Consider the following 19,766-nt stretch of genomic DNA (forward strand, 5'->3'; position numbering starts at 1 on the left):
GTTGATCTATTCACAAATTGACTTTCGAACAAAAAAAGAAAATACGTTACTCTACACATTCTCCTGATTCTTTCATTGAAATTAACGCCTTCCCGGATTACATCGGATGACATGCAAATTTTTCATGTTGCTCTTAATTAAACTTGACGAAATAATTGTAAGAAAACACGTATGATCACTCGGAGACAATGAGAAAGCAAGAAATGAACGGCGATGATGTAGTACATTACATCTCTATCTGTTCACGCCTCCTACGATGGCAACATGGCGATATCGAAAGATGAGCAACAGTGATATCGGAAAGTTATCAGAAACGGGATAAGCTCGAGAAACAGACATACGCCAGATAGTATAATTCTAAAATCTCTCGTCTCCCTCTAAGGAGTTCTGGCGCTACGCAATTCACACAGTAGATTAATGTTCCCTGTTATCTTACGTAACAGATATGTACATATAGGCGATTCAACCGGCCACACACATTCATTTCCTTCTCAGTCTCTTCCCATACTTCGTTCAGGATTCACGGTCGCAAGCGTGTCAAAAATTTCTCAACCACTCTAATTACTCCTTTCGTCGGAAATCGACATCCCCCGGCATAAGAGAATTCTGAAATCGCGAAAACAGAGTGTCTGTGAAAATGAATTAACTTGAGATCGGGAAAAATTGCTCGAATCACCTAAGAAAAATCCACCATGTGGACCATAATTTTGGCACTGTCGGCCGTGGCTCTCGCTGCCTACTACCTCTCGGGATTCGGCAATCCGTTTAAAAAACACGGAATTCCGTACAGAAAATCGTTGCCTATCGTGGGCTGTTCATGGGACTTGTTCTATCAGCGCGAAACTGTCGCGGACATAATGCAATACAACTACAATCTGCACAAAGACGCGAAGTACGTGGTTTACTACGAGTTCATGCAACCTGTATTCGTGATCCGCGACATCGAACTGATCAAATCGATCACCGTGAAGAATTTCGAGCATTTCGTCAACCATCAAACCTTGATCACCGGTGATTCCGACCTGCTATTCTCCAAAAATCTGTTTATCCTGAAAGACGACGAGTGGAGAAACCTGAGAAACGCCGCCAGTCCGACGTTCACCACCAGCAAAATAAAATCCATGTTCGTTCTGATGAACGACTGTGCCAAACGATACGGAGAGCTTCTGTCGAAATTACCGGACGACAAGAAGGTTCTCGAATTGAAGGACGTGTTCACGAGATGCACCAACGACATAATCGCGAGTTGCACCTTCGGCATCAACGTAGACTCGATGACCGATCGCGAGAACAAATTCTACGTTTACGGTAGACAAGCGACGAATTTCGGTAGAACTAACATAATCAAATTCTTCATGGCTAGACACTTCCCTTTCCTGTACAAATTATTCCGTATCAAGATTGTCGACCCGAAGATCGAGAAGTTCTTCATGGACGTGGTGACCGAGAATATCAAAACGAGGGTGGAGAAAGGTATCAGTCGACCGGACATGATTCAACTGCTGATGGAAACGAAAGGTAAAGAGCTGACCGTCGAGGACATAATCAGCCAAGTTTTCATCTTCTACGTCGGAGGTCTGGAGAACGTGTCGACGATGATGTGCTTCGCAGCTCACGAAGTTGGGATAAATCCGAAGATTCAGAAGAAGCTGCAAGACGAGATCGACGATGCTTTGGCGAAGAACGACGGTGAAATCACGTACGAAGCCATGAACGGTATGAAATACTTGGATGCTGTGGTGAACGAGACTCTGAGGCACTATCCGATAGCCGCTGTCACGGATAGAAAATGCACGAAACGGTTCGAATTGCCGCCAGCTTTGCCTGGTTTGAAACCGTATGTGGTCGAGGAGGGAAGTTACATCCAGATACCGATCTACGGTCTTCAGCATGATTCGCGATACTTCGAGAACCCGGACACGTTCGATCCGGAACGATTCATGGACAAATCGAAGAAGGAGTTCAATTCTGGCGCTTATTTGCCGTTTGGACTGGGACCAAGGGTATGCATCGGGAACAGATTCGTGGTCGAGGAGGGAAGTTACATCCAGATACCGATCTACGGTCTTCAGCATGATTCGCAATACTTCGAGAACCCGGACACGTTCGATCCGGAACGATTCATGGACAAATCGAAGAAGTTCAATTCTGGCGCTTATTTGCCGTTTGGACTGGGACCAAGGGTATGCATCGGGAACAGATTCGCGCTTTTGAAGACGAAGGTTCTTCTGTTCCATCTTTTCGCTAAATGCACGTTGAAACCTTGCGAGAAGACGCGTATACCTCTGCAGTTGACCAGATCGGCGTCTGCCATGATAGCAGAGGACGGATACTGGTTTCAAATTGAACCGAGACGCGAGATATGTCCTGTGCACGTTCATTCTGACAGCGGTAGCAAAGTTTATTGAATAACGAGTTCCTCGGTCGGTTCTTTACATTTAGGGTGTGACATGAATATTTTCTTTGTATCTATGTTGCTTGCGGCCCTAGCACCATCGAATTGTTAATGCTTCGATTGTAATTTTCATTTTATGCTTTAACTGTGTTTTTGCAATAAAAATTCATCAATTCATTGGTACGTTGTGCTGTCCTGAATAATTAACTCACAGCCAGTTGTCGTTTCATTAATTCAATTAATATAGATTTGTCATTCTTGTTGGTTTTACGAGTATACTGCTGATTTTTGTGCAAATTCGTATTTTCATGAATGTGATTGAAAAAAATCGAAGGTAGATAGGCAACTGTTTTATCCGATGAGTACTTGTGTATTTTCGATTATTACGTGCATTCTGTGCATTTTTGTGTCTTCAAATTTTCCATCTATGCATAAAAAGTGATTAACTCCATGAAATCAAATTGATTGAATTTGTTATCTTCGCAAGAATGTCAAAAAGTGGGGTTAATCATTTTGCTTATTGACCTAATCTGACCTAAGAGAAGTCTACGTCCTCAAGCAGACGTAACTATGCCCACGCAATAAAAAGGATACATATGAGACGAATTAAAAATTTACAACGTAACCGTCGTAACTATTATCCTCATTGAGCGACAATTGAATAACCAGAGGAAATAAAATACACACGTCATATCGACCTCGTGGAACGGAAGATTTTATTGTGAAAGTCATCCAATAAATGACTCAGTTTTTTTCTAAATTAACTTACTGTAAGGAGATGGTGGCGTCATCTAGCAGTGAGCTTTATTCGTTAAAAGTATTATTTATATATTATTTTCTTGTATTTAATTATTTATTTTATTTATTTAAAATTCAACTCTCTCTAAGGACATGGTGGCGCCATCTAGCCGTCAGGTTTATTCTTTACCAGCATTATTTAAAAATTAATTATTTTTATTTATTTAATTATTTCATTTATTTAAAATTCAACTCTCTCTAAGGACATGGTGGCGCCATCTAGCCGTCAGGTTTATTCTTTACCAGCATTATTTAAAAATTAATTATTTTTATTTATTTATTTATTTCATTTATTTAAAATTCAACTCTCTCTAAGGACATTGTGGCGCCATCTAGCAGTGAGGTTAATTCATTACAAGCATTATTTAAGAATTAATTATTTTTATTTATTTATTTATTTCATTTATTTAAAATTCAACTCTCTCTAAGGACATAGTGGCGCCATCTAGCAGTCAGCTTTGTTCGTTTAAAGCATTATTTAAAAATTAATTCTCTCTAAGGACATTGTGTCGCCATCTAGCGCCGAGGTGCTGTTACTAAATTAACAAATAATTTCCGAAATTAATTTTTTCGTTTAGTAATATCACCTTGGCGCTAGATGGCGACACGATGTCCTTAGAGAAAAACAATTAAATTTTCTTGAAAAACGTGCCTTCTAGATGGCGCCACAATAACCTTGCAGAAAGAGAATTGTTAAAATATCTTAGAAAAAGGGTCCGTTCTAGATGGCGCCACAGTAGCCTTCCAAAATGTGAATTTAATGTTCCAACAGGGATAATATTTTTGATTTGAAGAAACTTTATTGTACAAATTGTAAAGTTTAGACAAGCTTATCACCATCGAATACATAAACAATAAACTTCAATTAGATGCTAGTGAACATGAATTATTTTATAAACAGTGGCAACAGTTTCAGAAACATCTTTTCTTGTTTCTGTTGAGGTGATACATAATACTTTTTGGTACAACGACCATTTGTTTACTATATTACATCATGTGACAATTGCTCGATTATTTTTTTCTCTTCTAATTAAAGACTATTACGAAGTCTTTGAGTCTCATATTTAACAATTTGACTCTGAGCATTGCAAATTTGTATAATACAAAAGCAACTTGCCATGTCGATGCATTTTACATTATATTTTGCATTGCTTGCAATGAAATTATTTACAAGTATTACTTGAAAAATTTAAAGAAACTGCGGAGTTTCTCGTATACCCAGTCACATAAAAATAAACCAACGCACATTATTTTATACCGGAAGATAATTCAATTCGATTACAAAGAAGAAAATATTGTAATCCAACGTTGTATCTTCTTTTAAATACAACGAATTCTCATAGAACCAGTTAGCTTTTATTTCTAATTAGGTTTACGCATTATTTTCCGCTGAGAAACATTTTCATTGAATTACAAAACAAAGAAATTCTAATCCTACGTTGTATATTTCGTTTTAATTCAAACACTTTTTACGAAACCAGTCGTTTTATATCTCCAATTCGTTCGGTTTACGAACATAACGTTCTGCTTTATTTTTTACACCGGTATTAATTACCGTGCAACCTGTGAAATTTGTATTTTCACGTGACTGGGTTAAACAACGGGTTTAACGTGACATAAAAAATTGGAATAATTGTAAAATATGACTATTGTCGAAAAATTGAATATTATTACAACTTTCTCGTAATATTCAACATGTCAAACGAAGTTATGTCTCGGCGTTACATTTATACACGTTATTTAATCAGACTTTTAGTCAAATTTCTCTCTTCATTTTTATTCTCTCATCGATTATACTAATAATCTTCATCTGTATTTAATCAATAAGTTGGCATATAAATTTCTCGGTGGAAAATTCACCACTGTATAAAAATTCTATCAGCTATTTCATGATGTTAAAAATTCTCAGACATGTAATTGATATAGTAACATCATAATATACTCTGTACAGCAAATGCAGTAAAATTCCTCTTAGTTCAACCTTCGAATATGTTCATAATACAATCAACAAGTTATTGCGCTCCATTTTCAGATTCACTTGCAATTCCTCGTTTTTCAGCTAAAAAAAAAAAAAAGAAGAAAATTCCCTCCTCGTTACAGTTCAATTTTGTATCTGTACATGTATTTTTATCACATTCAAAAATACTTTTCCTTCCCATTCGATAGTCCTTTTCTCGACTCAATTCGTTGGTGCCTTCGTTAGCATTGCAGTCTTTATTGAAATCTTAATATCGTGGTCACCATTTATATAATTTCAAATTACTGCAACTGCAGTAAACAGGAATGAAATTTTTGAGAATAATTAAAAAATTGTTACTTTTCTGTAGTTTGTTATACAGTTTAATTCTCAAAAGTTCGAATATCTGTTCAATTTTGCAGCAGGAGAGAACGTGAAAGAATGGTAATTAAGAAACGAGTATTTCCAATCAGAGAAATATTCAAAGGATGATTTTAATTTTCAAAAATTCCAATCCTTCTCCAATTCCACGATATCAAGTGTAAAATATGGATGTTCGACAATTACAGTAAATACCCTAACGCTTATTCGATTATGGATTTAATCGATTTGCAGTCTCGGTTGGTTTCAAGTATGGCAGATGTAAGTTGCAGTCTTTGAAAAGCGTATCTTCTCCATCGAAGATAATTTCTTTCACTTAAATGCAAGTACTCGACTCCAGGAACAAATGCAAATAATCCTAATGACTAGGAAATTACTATCGCATTAACAACCAGGATATAAAACGATGAAAATGTTCTTCTCACGAATTCAACGTACCCAATCCACCATTGTTGCTATGCAATACTCGTACCTTTCCCTTTTTCGCATCGCATAATAATTAACAGCTTAATTAGTAATTAAACCGCGGATTTTCATGCAATTATCACCTACCAAAATATGCAAAATACGTGAAAATAACGTTAGAATCTTACCAACTACACTATGGTACATTTATGAATTAGTGTCGCTATTTACGTATCTTGAGAGATTCTAACGTTACTCTCGCGTATTTTATATACTTTGTGGTTCACAGAACATGACCACATCGATTATTGTGGTACCCATGAAAATGTTTCTTATCACAGAAAACGCAATTTCGAAGAATCTCTGAGCTAACGACTTTGTATTTCTTCTGTGTTTCTTTTTAAATAAATTTTCAACTATGCAATTATCACCTATCAAAATATGCAAAATACGTGAAAATAACGTTAGAATCTTACCATCTATACTATGGTACATTTATGAATTAGTGTCGCTATTTACGTATCTTGAGAGATTCTAACGTTACTCTCGCGTATTTTATATACTTTGTGGTTCACAGAACATGACCACATCGATTATTGTGGTACCCATGAAAATGTTTCTTATCACAGAAAACGCAATTTCGAAGAATCTCTGAGCTAACGACTTTGTATTTCTTCTGTGTTTCTTTTTAAATAAATTTTCAACATGACGTTCAGTTTTTTATATATAAATTCTATTATACGTATCCGACTAGAATTTCAGTTCGGCATGCCTAAAGACGAATGTGGGCCTAATGCGGAAACGATTAGGCACACCTAAATGCTGCAAGCCTAATCGTTACCGCATTAGGTCCTAATTCGGAAGGAATTTGGCATTCCTAACAGTTGCCATATGTGGCCCAAATGGGGGTGGCTGAGTGCACGCCTAATTTAGGCATTCCTAGCAGTTGCCGTACGTGGCCCAAATGGGCGTGGCCCAAACGGGCGTGGCCGAGCGCACGCCTACCTTAAGCATTCCTAACAGTTGCCATACGTGGCTGAAATGGAGATGGCCGAGCGCACGCCTAACTTAGGCATTCCTAACAGTTGCCATACGTGGCCCAAATGGGCGTGGTCAAAACGGGCGTGGCCGAGCGCACGCCTAACTTAGGCATTCCTAACAGTTGCCATACGTGGCCCAAATGGGCGTGGCCCAAACGGGCGTGGCCGAGCGCACGCCTAAGTTAGGCATTCCTAATAGTTGCTATACGTGGCCCAAATGGGGATGGCCGAGCGCACACCTAAATTAGGTGGAGTGGGGCTCTCAAACTTATATGTAGGAATATTTACAGACATCTCAGTGTCGGACGTACGCTTGCGTGAGAGCTTTCAACAAGATAAAAGTTTTTACAATTTAATCCATACAGTGTCTTGATGAGGTATTCCTCGTGAGATTTCATTAATGTCTCCCAACGACAGCCTAAGAAAGCTATTCTAACATGGGCCTAATGCGGTTGGCCTCATTGGGAAAGCCTAATGCGGCCGCCTAATGCGGACCTAATGTCTGCCTAACTGAAATTTCTAATCGGGTATATATACAAAAAATGTATTATATCGAGCACACTGAACTCGCCTCAATGTTAGCTAATAGGCAAAACAAAGCAAATTAAAGGGTTAAGTATAGAAAAAAATTGAACACCGCGTTGAAAATTTATTTTAAAAATTAAAGGAGAGATCGTCTTAAAGATTCTTCAAAACTCTGTTCTCCGTGACAAACAAAATTTTGAACGATCTACTAGTAAAGAAAATAATCGAGATCATATTAATCGAACCATACTGCATTTTCATATATTACAATTGCATAAATATCCACAGTCTATCGATAATCGTTAAACTCGTTCCTGCAATTTTTCCTTCAACGACGACGGGACGGTTCGTTTGAACAAAACGATTACTATATCATTCCTGTATGCGAATAATGATAGAAGTGATCGAGGCTGGCAGTCGATTAGCTTGATTAAAGCCATCGGAAGAAGAAGAAGAAGTAAAACGAAGTCTGCCCGACAACTTTTCTTCAATCTTGAAGTTCGTCGTTTCAGAGTTTCACGTTTTATCGAGTCACCAGATATCGTCTTAAACTGTTCTTCACGATCCTCTTTCTTTCTTTCTTTCAATTAAAAAATGTACAAAAAGAGTGGAATATTGAACGCGTTAATCGATACCCGGGGGTTCCACTTTATCATTATTCATGGATAAATTCTATTCCCCCCCTTTTCATTCTCATTCACTTTCTTCCTTTCACGAAGCCTCACGAACGTCAGAATTACGCTGCAGTCTGTCGCGGAAAGTTCAACAAGTTATTAAAAAACCGAAATTCGATAATCTATCGATCCAAGTCCAATGTTACTTTCCCGTCTTTCGTCTGCTTCTGCGTGGGGAGTTGTATCTCTCTCTGTCTCTCTCTTCTCGATGTGTTTCAACCGATGAAAGCTTTCCAATCGCGTCGCAAGGTACCTCATTAAAAAGCAAGTCGATTTGTTTAATCGCCGGCTATGTCGTGGTCCTCCTCGGTTTCCGCTTCGTCCTCGTCGTCGCTTTCAACGCTTTGCACCAGCCTCGCGTATCTGCGTGGAAAAAATGACAAGCCAGTCGCGTTACCCTCACAATCTGCTATAATCGTTTCTGAGTCTACGCGTGCAAATATTTTTCTAGGTTTTTGTCCAAATATGTTTGGGTTCGGGTTGAAAGTTTTGTGAAATTTCAGCGCAGATAGGATGGAATTGTTGAAGAGGAGGGGAAATTGTATTTCCCGATGCAAAGTGTTTGATATTAATAATAGGGACACTTGTCGAATGTGAAGCAAACCTAAACAATCGTTTAAAAAAGCCATCCTATAGTGCATAAAAAATAATTCAACTTTGTCCTCTATTTTTCTCACAAATCTACCACTTGCGAGATAAACTCTGAGAAGTATTTAATAACCTGAACACCCTGTATATTTTTACTGATATATGTATGATACTAACTTGGACGAGGAAACGTAATTTAAATCATAATAATCCTTCCTCGACGAACGTGATGAATATCTCAATACTCATGATCGACGGTGCACAACGCGAGTTAACAATAATAATTAATTTAATTAAACAAATGTCTTCTCATATTTCACGAAATCTCACGTCGTGAACTGTACACGTAGCGTGTAATACCCAGTAATCAATAAAACGTACACAATCGATCACGAAGACTGAATTACGTCCGCAATAAAGTGAAAACGAAATGCAAGTAGTAATACCTGACGGTATATCAGACGGGAGTAGTTTTCCTCAGTGTATCGAAGGTCCATTCGCTACCCCTAACTGGCGGCGGTGGCGGCAACGGTTCGTCCAAATCAAAAGTCACGAATTCGTGCTGTACACTTGGACTGTATTCCTCTTCCTCTTCTTGTAAAACATCCGCTGTTGTACTAACCTGAAATATCCAGTCACACTTACTCCAACGTAACGTTCGAACGTTTCATTTTAACCGTGACTCGATCGATATCAGTTTCAATTGCAATCGAATGGTATTGTAATTTCACACGAAGCAAAAATTGACGAGAAGGTTCGAGCTGTTCGATTTAATTAAAAAAATGTTCATTTTCCACTTCTCCGCGCGAGTATTACTCTCTGTCCCTCTTCACAGAGGGATTTTCTCTTTTTACCGTCTGCGTGGTGAGATCTCTGGGAAACTGTCTGGAATAATCGTGGTAATCCAAATTCGGCGGCGGCGGCAAGAATTCGTCGAAGTCGACGTGATCCACGGAATCCCTGCCGAAGAAGTATCTCTTCTGATGCCTCTCGCAGAGGAAACCGCTGTGACCTATGGTCGCGTGATTCGCATGGTGCACGTGGTGATTGTCTAAGTGGTACACACCCTGAAAGGAAACGTTATAAAAAGGGAACAAGAATTTTGCCACGATCGAGGGAAAATAATAGAAAGTGCGAAATTCGGCGAAATAATTAAATCGCATTTGCACGTACGGGGGAAATTTGTATCGAAAGTTGTACGTTTAATACGAGAAGTTTCGAGGGTTCGTTGCTTCGATCGAAAAGTTACACGAAACCCCAATCTGCATAATTACCACTTGTTCGATTAAGAGAAATTTCAATCCTCGTTTCCCTCGCGTGGAAGCCACCAGAATTATTAGAATTATTAGAAAAGAACATTTCTGTAAATTGTTGTATTAGTTAAAAATATATATATATGTATTATTCGGAGTGTACGTTTCGGAAGAGACGTAATCCGTAAAATAAATCGTAGCAGTCGTTTCGACGGGGAAATAATAAAATAAAGTTGGTCGTTAGCACTCTGCGAAATAAAAAATAACCAAGTGTATGTACATATGTAGTTGTAGTTGAAGGGACAAGGTTGACGGTCGGTGTATGGTTGACCTATTCCACTTCCACTCTTTCGCTGCATGCAAGGCACTGCACTTCCCCTTGCATAGTGGGGATGAATCAAGCTCAGCGTTAACAGAGACTATACGGATTACTGTAGGGTGAGAATTGTTCTTTTCCTTTTCTCTTCTCTTCTCTTTTCCTGTATTTTCCTTTCTTTTTTATCCGATGCACCGTTCACGTTTGCCTCCTTCTGTCACCTTTCTCTTTATCATTCGATTATTTAACGCGACGTTATTTCCTCACACACACGTCGCGTGTCGAATTAAGATCTGTTTACACATCGAAACGAATGCACTGTTGAAACACGAGTGCACAGTGTTTTGCCATAATTTCACGAACAGTGAACGAATACTGTTATTTTTAAAGAAATGAAGTGTTTCACTCCAATTTTCGAATTTTTCAAATTTCGCGCCGAAACACTTGTTCGACCCTTATCATTTTACATTTAAATTTCCTCGATGATTATGACCCAGCCTTCATTGTGTGTTTGAGTGTTGCAAAGTCAACTGTCTGAGAGTTAATGTAGAACTATACTTCATTGATAAATATGCACTTTCCTCCACAAAATATATTTACCTCTAACATCTAACTCGTGAAGCATCCACGAGCACAGAACTTCAAATTAAAATGGCCCGACGAAGTTCTACAAGAACGAGTGTTCTAATCTCTCGAGACGACTTTAGGTAGCATGAATGTCTGATTTTATTATGTCGTGGATTTAGATTCTGGAGAGGAGGCAAGTTTCTAGTGCCCATAAGTACTGCAACAGGTATGCCTCTTAGAATTTGGTCCTAAATTTCGGTGACTAAGCTTCCGTCTTCTGTTACCAACACTGTTGATTCCACTTTGGCAACTGTCTCTGCCTCTGTTTCGATATATACAGTACATATATATATATTTTCGCTGCGAAGAGTATCTGCCAGGCGTTGAAAGTTTCGAAACTCTGTCATAAAGTGAACCGATGCTTTTAATCTTTGGTTCGGTGCGGTGAAAACTAGTACCTGGAGACACGAAGTCAAGAGTGTCACTTGTTTCTCCCGGAGCACTGTAGCATTGCACGAATGAGATCTCAAGTACTCGGAGACCGAGAGAGCTAACACTTCCTTCTGCTTCGCATTCCGCTTCGTTTTCATTCGGTGTCTATTTACCAGTTAAATGTAACTTAACTCTAGCTGCCAGATAGTAATTCAGTTTAAGAATAACTCCAACGAATTTGCCTTCGTGTTAATTAACGGACAAATAAGACGTCAGATTTAATTGTACGCGGATCGCGAAGAAAACTATCGACAGATTCTTCCCTTTTTTTCTTCCTCCCCGACAAACTCTTTTTCTTCCTTGTTTCGTCTGCTCTTTTTTCTTTTGTTTCACGTTTCGATAATCGTTTTAATGTATACCAACTCGTTCGCTGTCTACGATATTGATTTAACGCGGGGGTACAGTGTTTGCTAAATTTAAACAAGATTCATTTTCAAGCAATTTATGCGAGCGTCCTTTTCAAGGAAAATTTTACACAAGCACTTATCGAATTACGGGCAGATGGGGGTTCATGTAAAACATTTCATACTCTATTAACGGTAGCCATTAAACGAGTAATTTAACTTGGACAGAATATTTTTAGCGAAGCAAATCCGTGCTCGACGTCTGTTATATATAAAACAAAGTTTCGAAACGTTGTTAAGCCGTGTGCGACAAAAAAAAAAGAGGATAATTAATTCGCGGTGAAGTCGCGAATTTCTTTTTTGGGGGCAGTTTGAACAATTATCGCGTGTAAGTTACTGCGAAACGATGTAAAAGTCACGGGTGAAACTTGTTCCTTTATCAACGCAAACTTCGTACTTATGGAGATAAACTTCACACCCGAATTTGCAGTTCGTGCGCGAGATATTTAGGCAAGCTTGAAGTTTATTTACACGAGAGTTTTATTTTATGCTCGAAACCGTGAGAGACTGTGGTTGAATTTTCTTCTGTGTTTTCTTTTCTTTTTTCTCTCTTTTTTACAGAATAATTTATCTTGTTTAAAACTTCTCCAGGAATCTCGAGCAAACGCGTAAACCGAGGAAGAAGCACGCTGGATTATCAAGATGAAAGGCGTAAACTTTATGGAATAAGTAGCGAGGACTTTGGAAACACGAAAAAGTTACTTTGTTTGCCATTGCGAAAGGACCGACTGTTAACGAGAGAGAGAAAAAATAATTCCAGATTTGCATATACGTCGAAGTAAAAAAGAAAGAAAAAACGAAGGAGACACAATTAAGAGGAGAAAAGTTGTTCCGATTGTTCTGATATTCTGCCAAAATCGAATGTACCAAACTGATTTCAATTTCTCCGTAACGTAAACTTTTTAAACGGATGTTAATTCGGTCCAAGTTTCCCGAGCGCGGATCAGTCACGATCCTACGAAGTCGTAGAAAAGAAGCTAATACTACCAACCCCGTAATTTTTTCGCCTGGAATCTCTCCGTACCAGTTCTTTTTGGTGCCAAGAAATATACAAGAAAATGGCATAAGTGCCAGCGACCTCGGTCGTGATGAAGCCACTCACGTACAGCAAAAATGAGAATCCGTACCTGTAGGTGAAGGGTGGTCCCTGAAATCGCAAGATTGCGACGAAGATATTCATTCATACAGGCATGATACACAGATAAAAAGTAATCTAAGGTGTACCGTAGGAAATATGAAACCGAGAATTTCATCACTCTGTAGGATATTCCACGGTTCAATTCCCTGGTTAAAATATCATTTATACTCGAGATATTAGAGCGTTTCACAATTTTTCGTCTACCGCTCCAAGTGAATTTTAAAACTATATGTTTGAACTTTTTAAGTATTTCTCGAAATATAGAATGTTTCTACTTGGAATTTGCAGGTTGAACTATAATTTATCTCGAGATATTGCAACACTTGAAAATTTTTCGTCCGGCACTTTATATGGATTTCAAAGACTGTATTAGAATTTTCTAAGCATTTCTTAAAACAGCGCTTGGGAATTTTTCGCGTGGCACTTTATATGGATTTCAAAGACTATATTTGAATTTTTTAAGCATTTCTTAAAATAGCGTTTGAGAATTATAATATTACAGCGCTTGAGAATTTTTCGTGCGGCACTTTATATGGATTCTGAAGTTACATTTGAATTTTAAAATATAGAATGTTTCTACTACGTATTTTTTTTGGAAAATGCAAATGTATTCTTGGTTCGTGAGAATTCGGGAATATCTGTGAAATATTACTTTTTTTTATCGGAAGGTGTTAAAAAAAAAAAAGGGAGAAATGTAGAGAGTGACATGAGACTGACCTGAAACGATGACCTTGGTCTAAGTTTACTACCAACTTCAGCTTTGAACACAGATATGTACATCACCATTCCCACCAACATTAACAAACCTGAAAGGGAAACTGATTTAATAACCCGAACCTTATCTCTCTGCAGCAGTCCCCGCGACAATTTTACGGGGAGTGAGCAGCTTGCGTAACTCGATGATTTAAATTTTAATCCATCTTCGTACGTACACCACTCGCGAGGCTAGACAGCGTAGAAAAAACTTTAACCTACTAATTCTTACATGATTTCATCGAAAAGTTACACAATACTTATCACCGTGAAAATGTTTACCGTGTGACACTTAAAAACCGATACGAGCTTTCCCATAATTTACGATCGACAAATCAAACGATACGTAATGGATTTTTAAAGTGAATTTAGCTGAAAGGAATTTAAGCGCTTTCTGCCATTTCGATAATTTTATTCGAAATACTGTTCGAATTTTCAGTGGATAAATTTTGTTCCACAGTTGCGAAATTGAGAAATACGCGAAAACTTGAATCGAACGCAACCACTGATATTTTTCTGGTTTGTGAAATGTAATAGTTTGTCTATCGAATGTTGAAAATAAAGGTTTTCCGATCGCTTTTTTTTTTTACGAAAATATAGATTTCGTAAAGCAGCATATTCTACTGTGCGATAGGTTTCGTAATTTCTCTGATTTTTGTATTCATAGCTCGTTTCAGGAATGCAGCGTGCAAGTAAAGTATTGCGTATAATATAAGCCGGTGTACTTTATTACTCACCGGAAACTATGAAGACTACCCCGGCGACAAAGACGCAAAGTCTGTGTCTCGGGTGAGTAACGTGAGCAGTGAAGTAACAAACTTCGGCCACCACCAGCAGTGATGTTGCAGCGAAGAAGAACATTGCCGACTTGGTAACTGCATCTGCGTAAAAAATATGAGTATGAAAGGCTGAACGAATGGGAAAAGTTCCAGGCCGAAATTTTTCTTTCCCCATCGAAATTGCTCTTCGGTCATCAGATGAAAATACGAGGATACTGATGAAATACATTCGAGATGAAACTATGTACAGGATACAGTTTAACAAAGACGTAGAAGTACCATAAATTTTGTCCTTAATAAAAGTGACTTCGTGTAACAGGTAAATTAAAAGAGAAAATAGTCTTCTGTTTGTAAGGTACTAGAATCGTTCGGTAAGTAAAGAGACAAAGAGATCTAATTTAAGAAATATCTAAATTGGAAGTACTATACTTTGAAAATCATAAGTTGATATCTCTGTCATCAGAAAGTTAAAAAATTAGAAAATTAGAAAATTAAAAAATTGAAAAATTGGAAAAAATTAGGCTTGGAGATTTCCAGGTTTCTTTTTCTTTCACTCCTCTTTTGTGGAACCAGTGGGACGGACAAGTGTATAATTATAACAGAAATGAATGTAGAGATTCGTTGAATAAACCATATTAAAACAAATTATTGAATAATCGCCGTGTATTATAACATAAAAATAGTTAAAAATATTCAAAGTGACCACCTTTACACACGCTCCTTCAAACGATATGGAAATTTATATACCGCTTCACGAATAACTTCTATAGGCATTGGCTTTGTTGCCTCCAACGATTCAATATGATTCAATATGAATTATCCACAGAGGATTGTTAATTGCACCTGTTGACGAACCGGTAAATACTTTCTTTTTGTGCAAACTTTAACTGTTTCAGAAGATTGAAAATGTCACAGCAATGCAGTTCTCTGTAATACTCCACTTTATGTTAACTGTTCAATTGATTGGATTCGAACGAACTCTATTTTGTTTCTGAGAATTCATTTACCGAACCAAACAACGAGGAGCTATTAAGATTCAGGATTTCATACAATAGAACCTATTCGTTTTCTGGGGCAAAATTAATGGCATTATTAGATAAAGAATTTCACACATTCAAGTGGGAATAAAAAATACTATTCTCAAAGAAAATTAAAAATGCAATCTCAAAATATAATCTTTAACACTAAAACAGTGGATTTCAGATTTCCTACTTTAAATTACACAAATTATTAGGATACTTTAGTCCAAGTTAATTACCATTAATCATTCTAATTCCGAAGATCCTTAGTATACCTAAGTATACCAGAAGTTCTTGATACACTCATCAATCCTCTGTTTTTTCACCAATAAGCGATAAAAGTCACGTCTTCAATTACACTAGAAAATAGCACAAAAGATATTTCCCACTCGAGCCACCGTGGAAAGAAGAATTTTCGCGAATTTCACGCTGTTTGGGCGTTCTCTTTTTTCCCTCGCGGTCCAATGAAAACTGGAAGAAAGAAGAAAAAAATAGCGCGGAAAAAGGGGAGGGGAGGAATCGGGATAGACAAATTGTCGGATCCAGTTTATCATGGGTGGTACATTCTCCCAGCTGAAAGCATTTTCCCGCCGAATATTTTACGACCGTGTCACACTCCAGTTCAGTACCAGACAGAGGACACCTAATCAACCCCGTTCAAAGGCACACATTCCCCATTCCATCTGTCTCATGGTGCGTTTCTCATGGTACTCACATGGTATTGCCATCGTTGAATCGCTGGGATCCGGACTGTACTCCTCGTTTGGAAAATAGTCAATGCTGGAACACTCGTATTCCATGCGGGAGCCTAGAAAACAAAAGGGTGCTATTCATACGCTGGTACCGTTATACCTACTCGGGGTATGCATATTTTTGTAGCATTTGTTTATCGCGAAATTGTTCGATAGCAAAGTAAATTTGTTTCTGTTGTTTCAGAAAGTTTGCATGTTCAGAGCGTTTCATGTCGAGTGCACAAGAGTCTAGCTCCTCTCAAGTATATAGCTTTATAGCTGTTGCATTTTATGGTCCCGTTGTTGTCAGAATACAAGTGAGTCGTTAGTAATGCTGCGTTGAATTCCCTCTTTTCGTTTTTTTCTCTCTTCGTTGCATACATTGTGTGGAAAACGCGTGAATTAGACATTCGTGAAAAACCACGGAACATTTTCTGAAGTGTGCACTCTCTCTCTCGCTCTGCTGTTTGTAAATCCCGTGATCTTGCAGTTTCTGTAATATTTCACCCCATGGAAACGACGACGCTTTCACACGTGAATAATTTCCATCTTTCATCTACGTGTACATTTTCCATTTTGTCCTTGATAGTGAAAATAACACAGAGACGACGTAAGTCTCGTATCGGAACTGTGATTTCGTTTGAACAGACGTTCGTTAAAAATTTCACTAAAGGAGGTATTACTTCGATCGTAATTAAAGTAACTATTATTATAGGATTTAATTTTTACTTTTTGTTGTTGTTCTGTGTTGATCAAATGTTATAATCTCATCGATGAGGCAAGTTTAAAAACGGTAGTACGAGAGGAAGATTTTATCTTTGTCGGAGAAACACGATGCTTTAAGTCATTAAAGTTAAAATCTTCTATTTTAATCTCTTTGATGCACGTATAAATTATTCTGATATCTGTGAATGACTTAACGTAATTATACGTGTATTAAAAAAGGTTAGCTGAATAGGGAAAAATACCAGAAATATAATTATCTCCTGGCCGTCTAACTGCAGAATGAAAACGGGAATCCTGAAAAGAAATCGCGAGGGAAATGTTGGACATATTCGAAGTTAAAAGAGGAAGCAGCGGACGAATGTAAATTATACGCTTTGTAGTACAGTAAATCTTTCGATCTTCCCTTCTGTCATTGAAAAATACCGTCTTTTTCATTTCTGTCACGAGTTTCGATTTAATTGAAACGAACGTGGCACAAAATCGTAATCTGTGACCTGTGAATTTTCAACATACCAAAGATTTTGGGTTATCTGAGTAGAATTCTATACGATTCGATTTTATTTGATATTTATTCAAAATCAAATTTTGCAATACCACATTTGACACAAATAGAACGTAAAATATGCTTCTATTTTAGTATCACAGATGAATCTGATTGATCCGTATCAAAGTTCCAGTCGACAGATTTTATTTTGAACATATGAACAATTTTTTAGCGTATCCTTCAAAGATATAATAGCGATAATGTTAATTGTGGGATAATATAGTTTCGAGAATCATTTTGTTTCTGTTCTAGAGGCAACAACGTGTATAAATAATTACGTTTACCCGTCGTGCAGCCTGATGCCTCTACAATGTATGCAATAGGTAAATATTGTCAATCGTTTTAGTCATCGCGCAAGTTGTGATACAATTTTTGATAATAAGTAGCGAATCGTGAATGTTGGATCACTGTGTTAACATAATTTGTCTTCTCGTGACGTTTGTTTTATTTTATCAAAGAATATTACTTTGAAGATGAAGTCTCACGTTTGCTTAATTTTTAAAATAAATTCTGTTAACGAATTCCTCTCGAAATTGCACGCGAATTAATCACCGTTACGCGAGAAAACGATGTGAAAATATTTGTCCGTAAAATAAAGGTGTTAATCGTAATTCGCTATCTTCAAATGCAAGCACGACTGGAGACGGTCAATTTTTCTCAAGTTCCGCGCTCCATACTGAGCTGTTATTTCACGTTTTATGGATTTGCCGACGTAAAATGGGGAAATGGGCGTCTATCTCGCGAAATCGAAAGGTAAAATATAAAACCGATAGACGGATACGTATTTACCTCGATGAATATCTTAAATATTGGTTAAAACGTGGGGAAAAAATAATAGGAGAATATCTTCGAACGAAGTTCGACAAAAGTATCTTTCAAATCTTCCCTAGGAAATGCAAAATAAATAAAAAATAAAAGTAACAATCTACCCGGTATTATTTAAAACGATAAAATATTCGGAGGAAGAATTTTTCTCACAATGAAATTCAGCCTGGATTCAAGAAAGGGGAATACCTAGAAGAGAAGATCCGCTAACAGTCTCGCAAAAAGCATTAATAATTTCTTTGCAACTCTCGACGACAGAATTAAAGAGAATGGCTAACTAAATAATCACGTTATGCAAATAGTCAAACATTCCGTTTCACCGTGACGGAAAGCTACGTAGAAACCGTTGTGTAACTCAAGCTCCGGTATATTTTCGCGGTATTTACTTTTAGAAATGATCGTTAGAATGAAACTATTACGCGTTTTTCATAGCATAAAAGGGAGCGTCGCGTTTCCGCCGCTTTAGACAGGCGCATTGACCGTAATGTAAATCCGATTCCTGTTCGGAATTTCGAATAAATGCCGAGGTGGTGCATCCAACTATCAAAGCGTTTCTCAAAATCATCCACAAGGGAACGTAAAGCTTCGGGCTTTTATAGTTACGCGGCGAGCTGGTGGGACTATGGGTCGGAAAAGAGGGAACGGGGAATTGGGTTGGCAGGCGTGGAACAGTCATTTCCGGTTCGTGCCGGAAGTCGGCCGTATTGCCTCCCTTCGACAGTTGAGAATCGATATTCTAGGTTCGTTGCCGGCTTACCCACTGACGGAGGCATAACACAAATAATAACTTGCCGTTGGTGTACACCGCAGTGCAACCACTGTTCAACCGTAACCGGTGAACCGGAAATGTGCGACCTTTTTGGCAACTTTTCATTTTGGTAATTTCCAGTTCCTTCGAGACGAGCGTGCACCACGAAGGACAATGTTATATGCGCTGGCTGGGCAATGTGTGAAGTGTGAAAATATCGTGCCATACTTTGCCTAGCTTTAGTGTTGGCCGTTAAGTTTGGGTTAAGTTTCCTCTCTGGTCATTCGACATTTATCGAGAACACGAAGAATAATACTTAAGATTAATGAGAAATAATAGAAAAAATCAGTAGATATAAGAATTAGAAATAAGATAGAAGGAACGTAGAATTTAGAATTTGCTAGATATCGAATGGCAGAAATTTGACATATATATTTTTCCCCCGGAAGCGAGAAGTTTACTAATAAAGAATTAAAGTTGTTTACGGGTGGATTCTGTTTTTCCAACTCGCGAATTCCACCTGGGTCTCATATATTCCAATGTTCTTCACAGTGTTAACGCGGCTATTTATTCCAAGCATTCGCGCTGTTTTAATCAAACTGTGAACGTGTTAAGGATTAAACGTGGTAGAGTAAAGGGTGTCATATAACGAAATAATTACGAGTAGATAATATTCTTAAATATAGGTCTTTTTATCTTCTTTATTAT

At 37.8% G+C, this 19,766-nt stretch overlaps 2 protein-coding genes across 2 annotated transcripts in view; one reads left to right on the forward strand and one right to left on the reverse strand.

Moving 5' to 3' along the window:
• The first annotated feature begins 507 nt into the window (after nucleotides 1-507).
• On the forward strand, nucleotides 508-2,604 carry LOC108576286 (cytochrome P450 9e2). Its single transcript, XM_017939242.1, has 2 exons — nucleotides 508-1,837; nucleotides 2,021-2,604. Exons 1-2 carry the CDS (start codon nucleotides 693-695, stop codon nucleotides 2,406-2,408), a joined length of 1,533 nt encoding a protein of 510 aa, XP_017794731.1. The 5' UTR covers nucleotides 508-692; the 3' UTR covers nucleotides 2,409-2,604.
• Nucleotides 2,605-8,479: 5,875 nt separating this feature from the next.
• LOC108576270 (voltage-dependent calcium channel gamma-5 subunit) overlaps nucleotides 8,480-19,766 on the reverse strand; it is a 17,595-nt gene continuing 6,308 nt past the window's right edge. The window contains exons 2-8 of the mRNA XM_017939229.1: nucleotides 16,200-16,292; nucleotides 14,424-14,567; nucleotides 13,651-13,739; nucleotides 12,787-12,942; nucleotides 9,618-9,830; nucleotides 9,210-9,385; nucleotides 8,480-8,538 (exon numbers count right to left, since the gene is read on the reverse strand). Coding sequence (XP_017794718.1) covers nucleotides 9,221-9,385; nucleotides 9,618-9,830; nucleotides 12,787-12,942; nucleotides 13,651-13,739; nucleotides 14,424-14,567; nucleotides 16,200-16,292 — 860 coding nt within the window. The 3' untranslated portion in view covers nucleotides 8,480-8,538; nucleotides 9,210-9,220. The remainder of the gene's footprint in view (nucleotides 8,539-9,209; nucleotides 9,386-9,617; nucleotides 9,831-12,786; nucleotides 12,943-13,650; nucleotides 13,740-14,423; nucleotides 14,568-16,199; nucleotides 16,293-19,766) is intronic.

Source organism: Habropoda laboriosa, unplaced genomic scaffold, assembly GCF_001263275.1.
Source record: "Habropoda laboriosa isolate 0110345459 unplaced genomic scaffold, ASM126327v1 scaffold212, whole genome shotgun sequence".
Classification (NCBI taxonomy): domain Eukaryota; kingdom Metazoa; phylum Arthropoda; class Insecta; order Hymenoptera; family Apidae; genus Habropoda; species Habropoda laboriosa.

Coding starts and splice junctions, on each gene's coding strand:
- LOC108576286 (XM_017939242.1), top strand. CDS start 693: ATGTGGACCATAATTTTGGCACTGTCGGCCGTGGCTCTCGCTGCCTAC. Junction 1,838..2,020: donor GCTTTGCCTGGTTTGAAACC/GTATGTGGTCGA, acceptor CATCGGGAACAG/ATTCGTGGTCGAGGAGGGAA.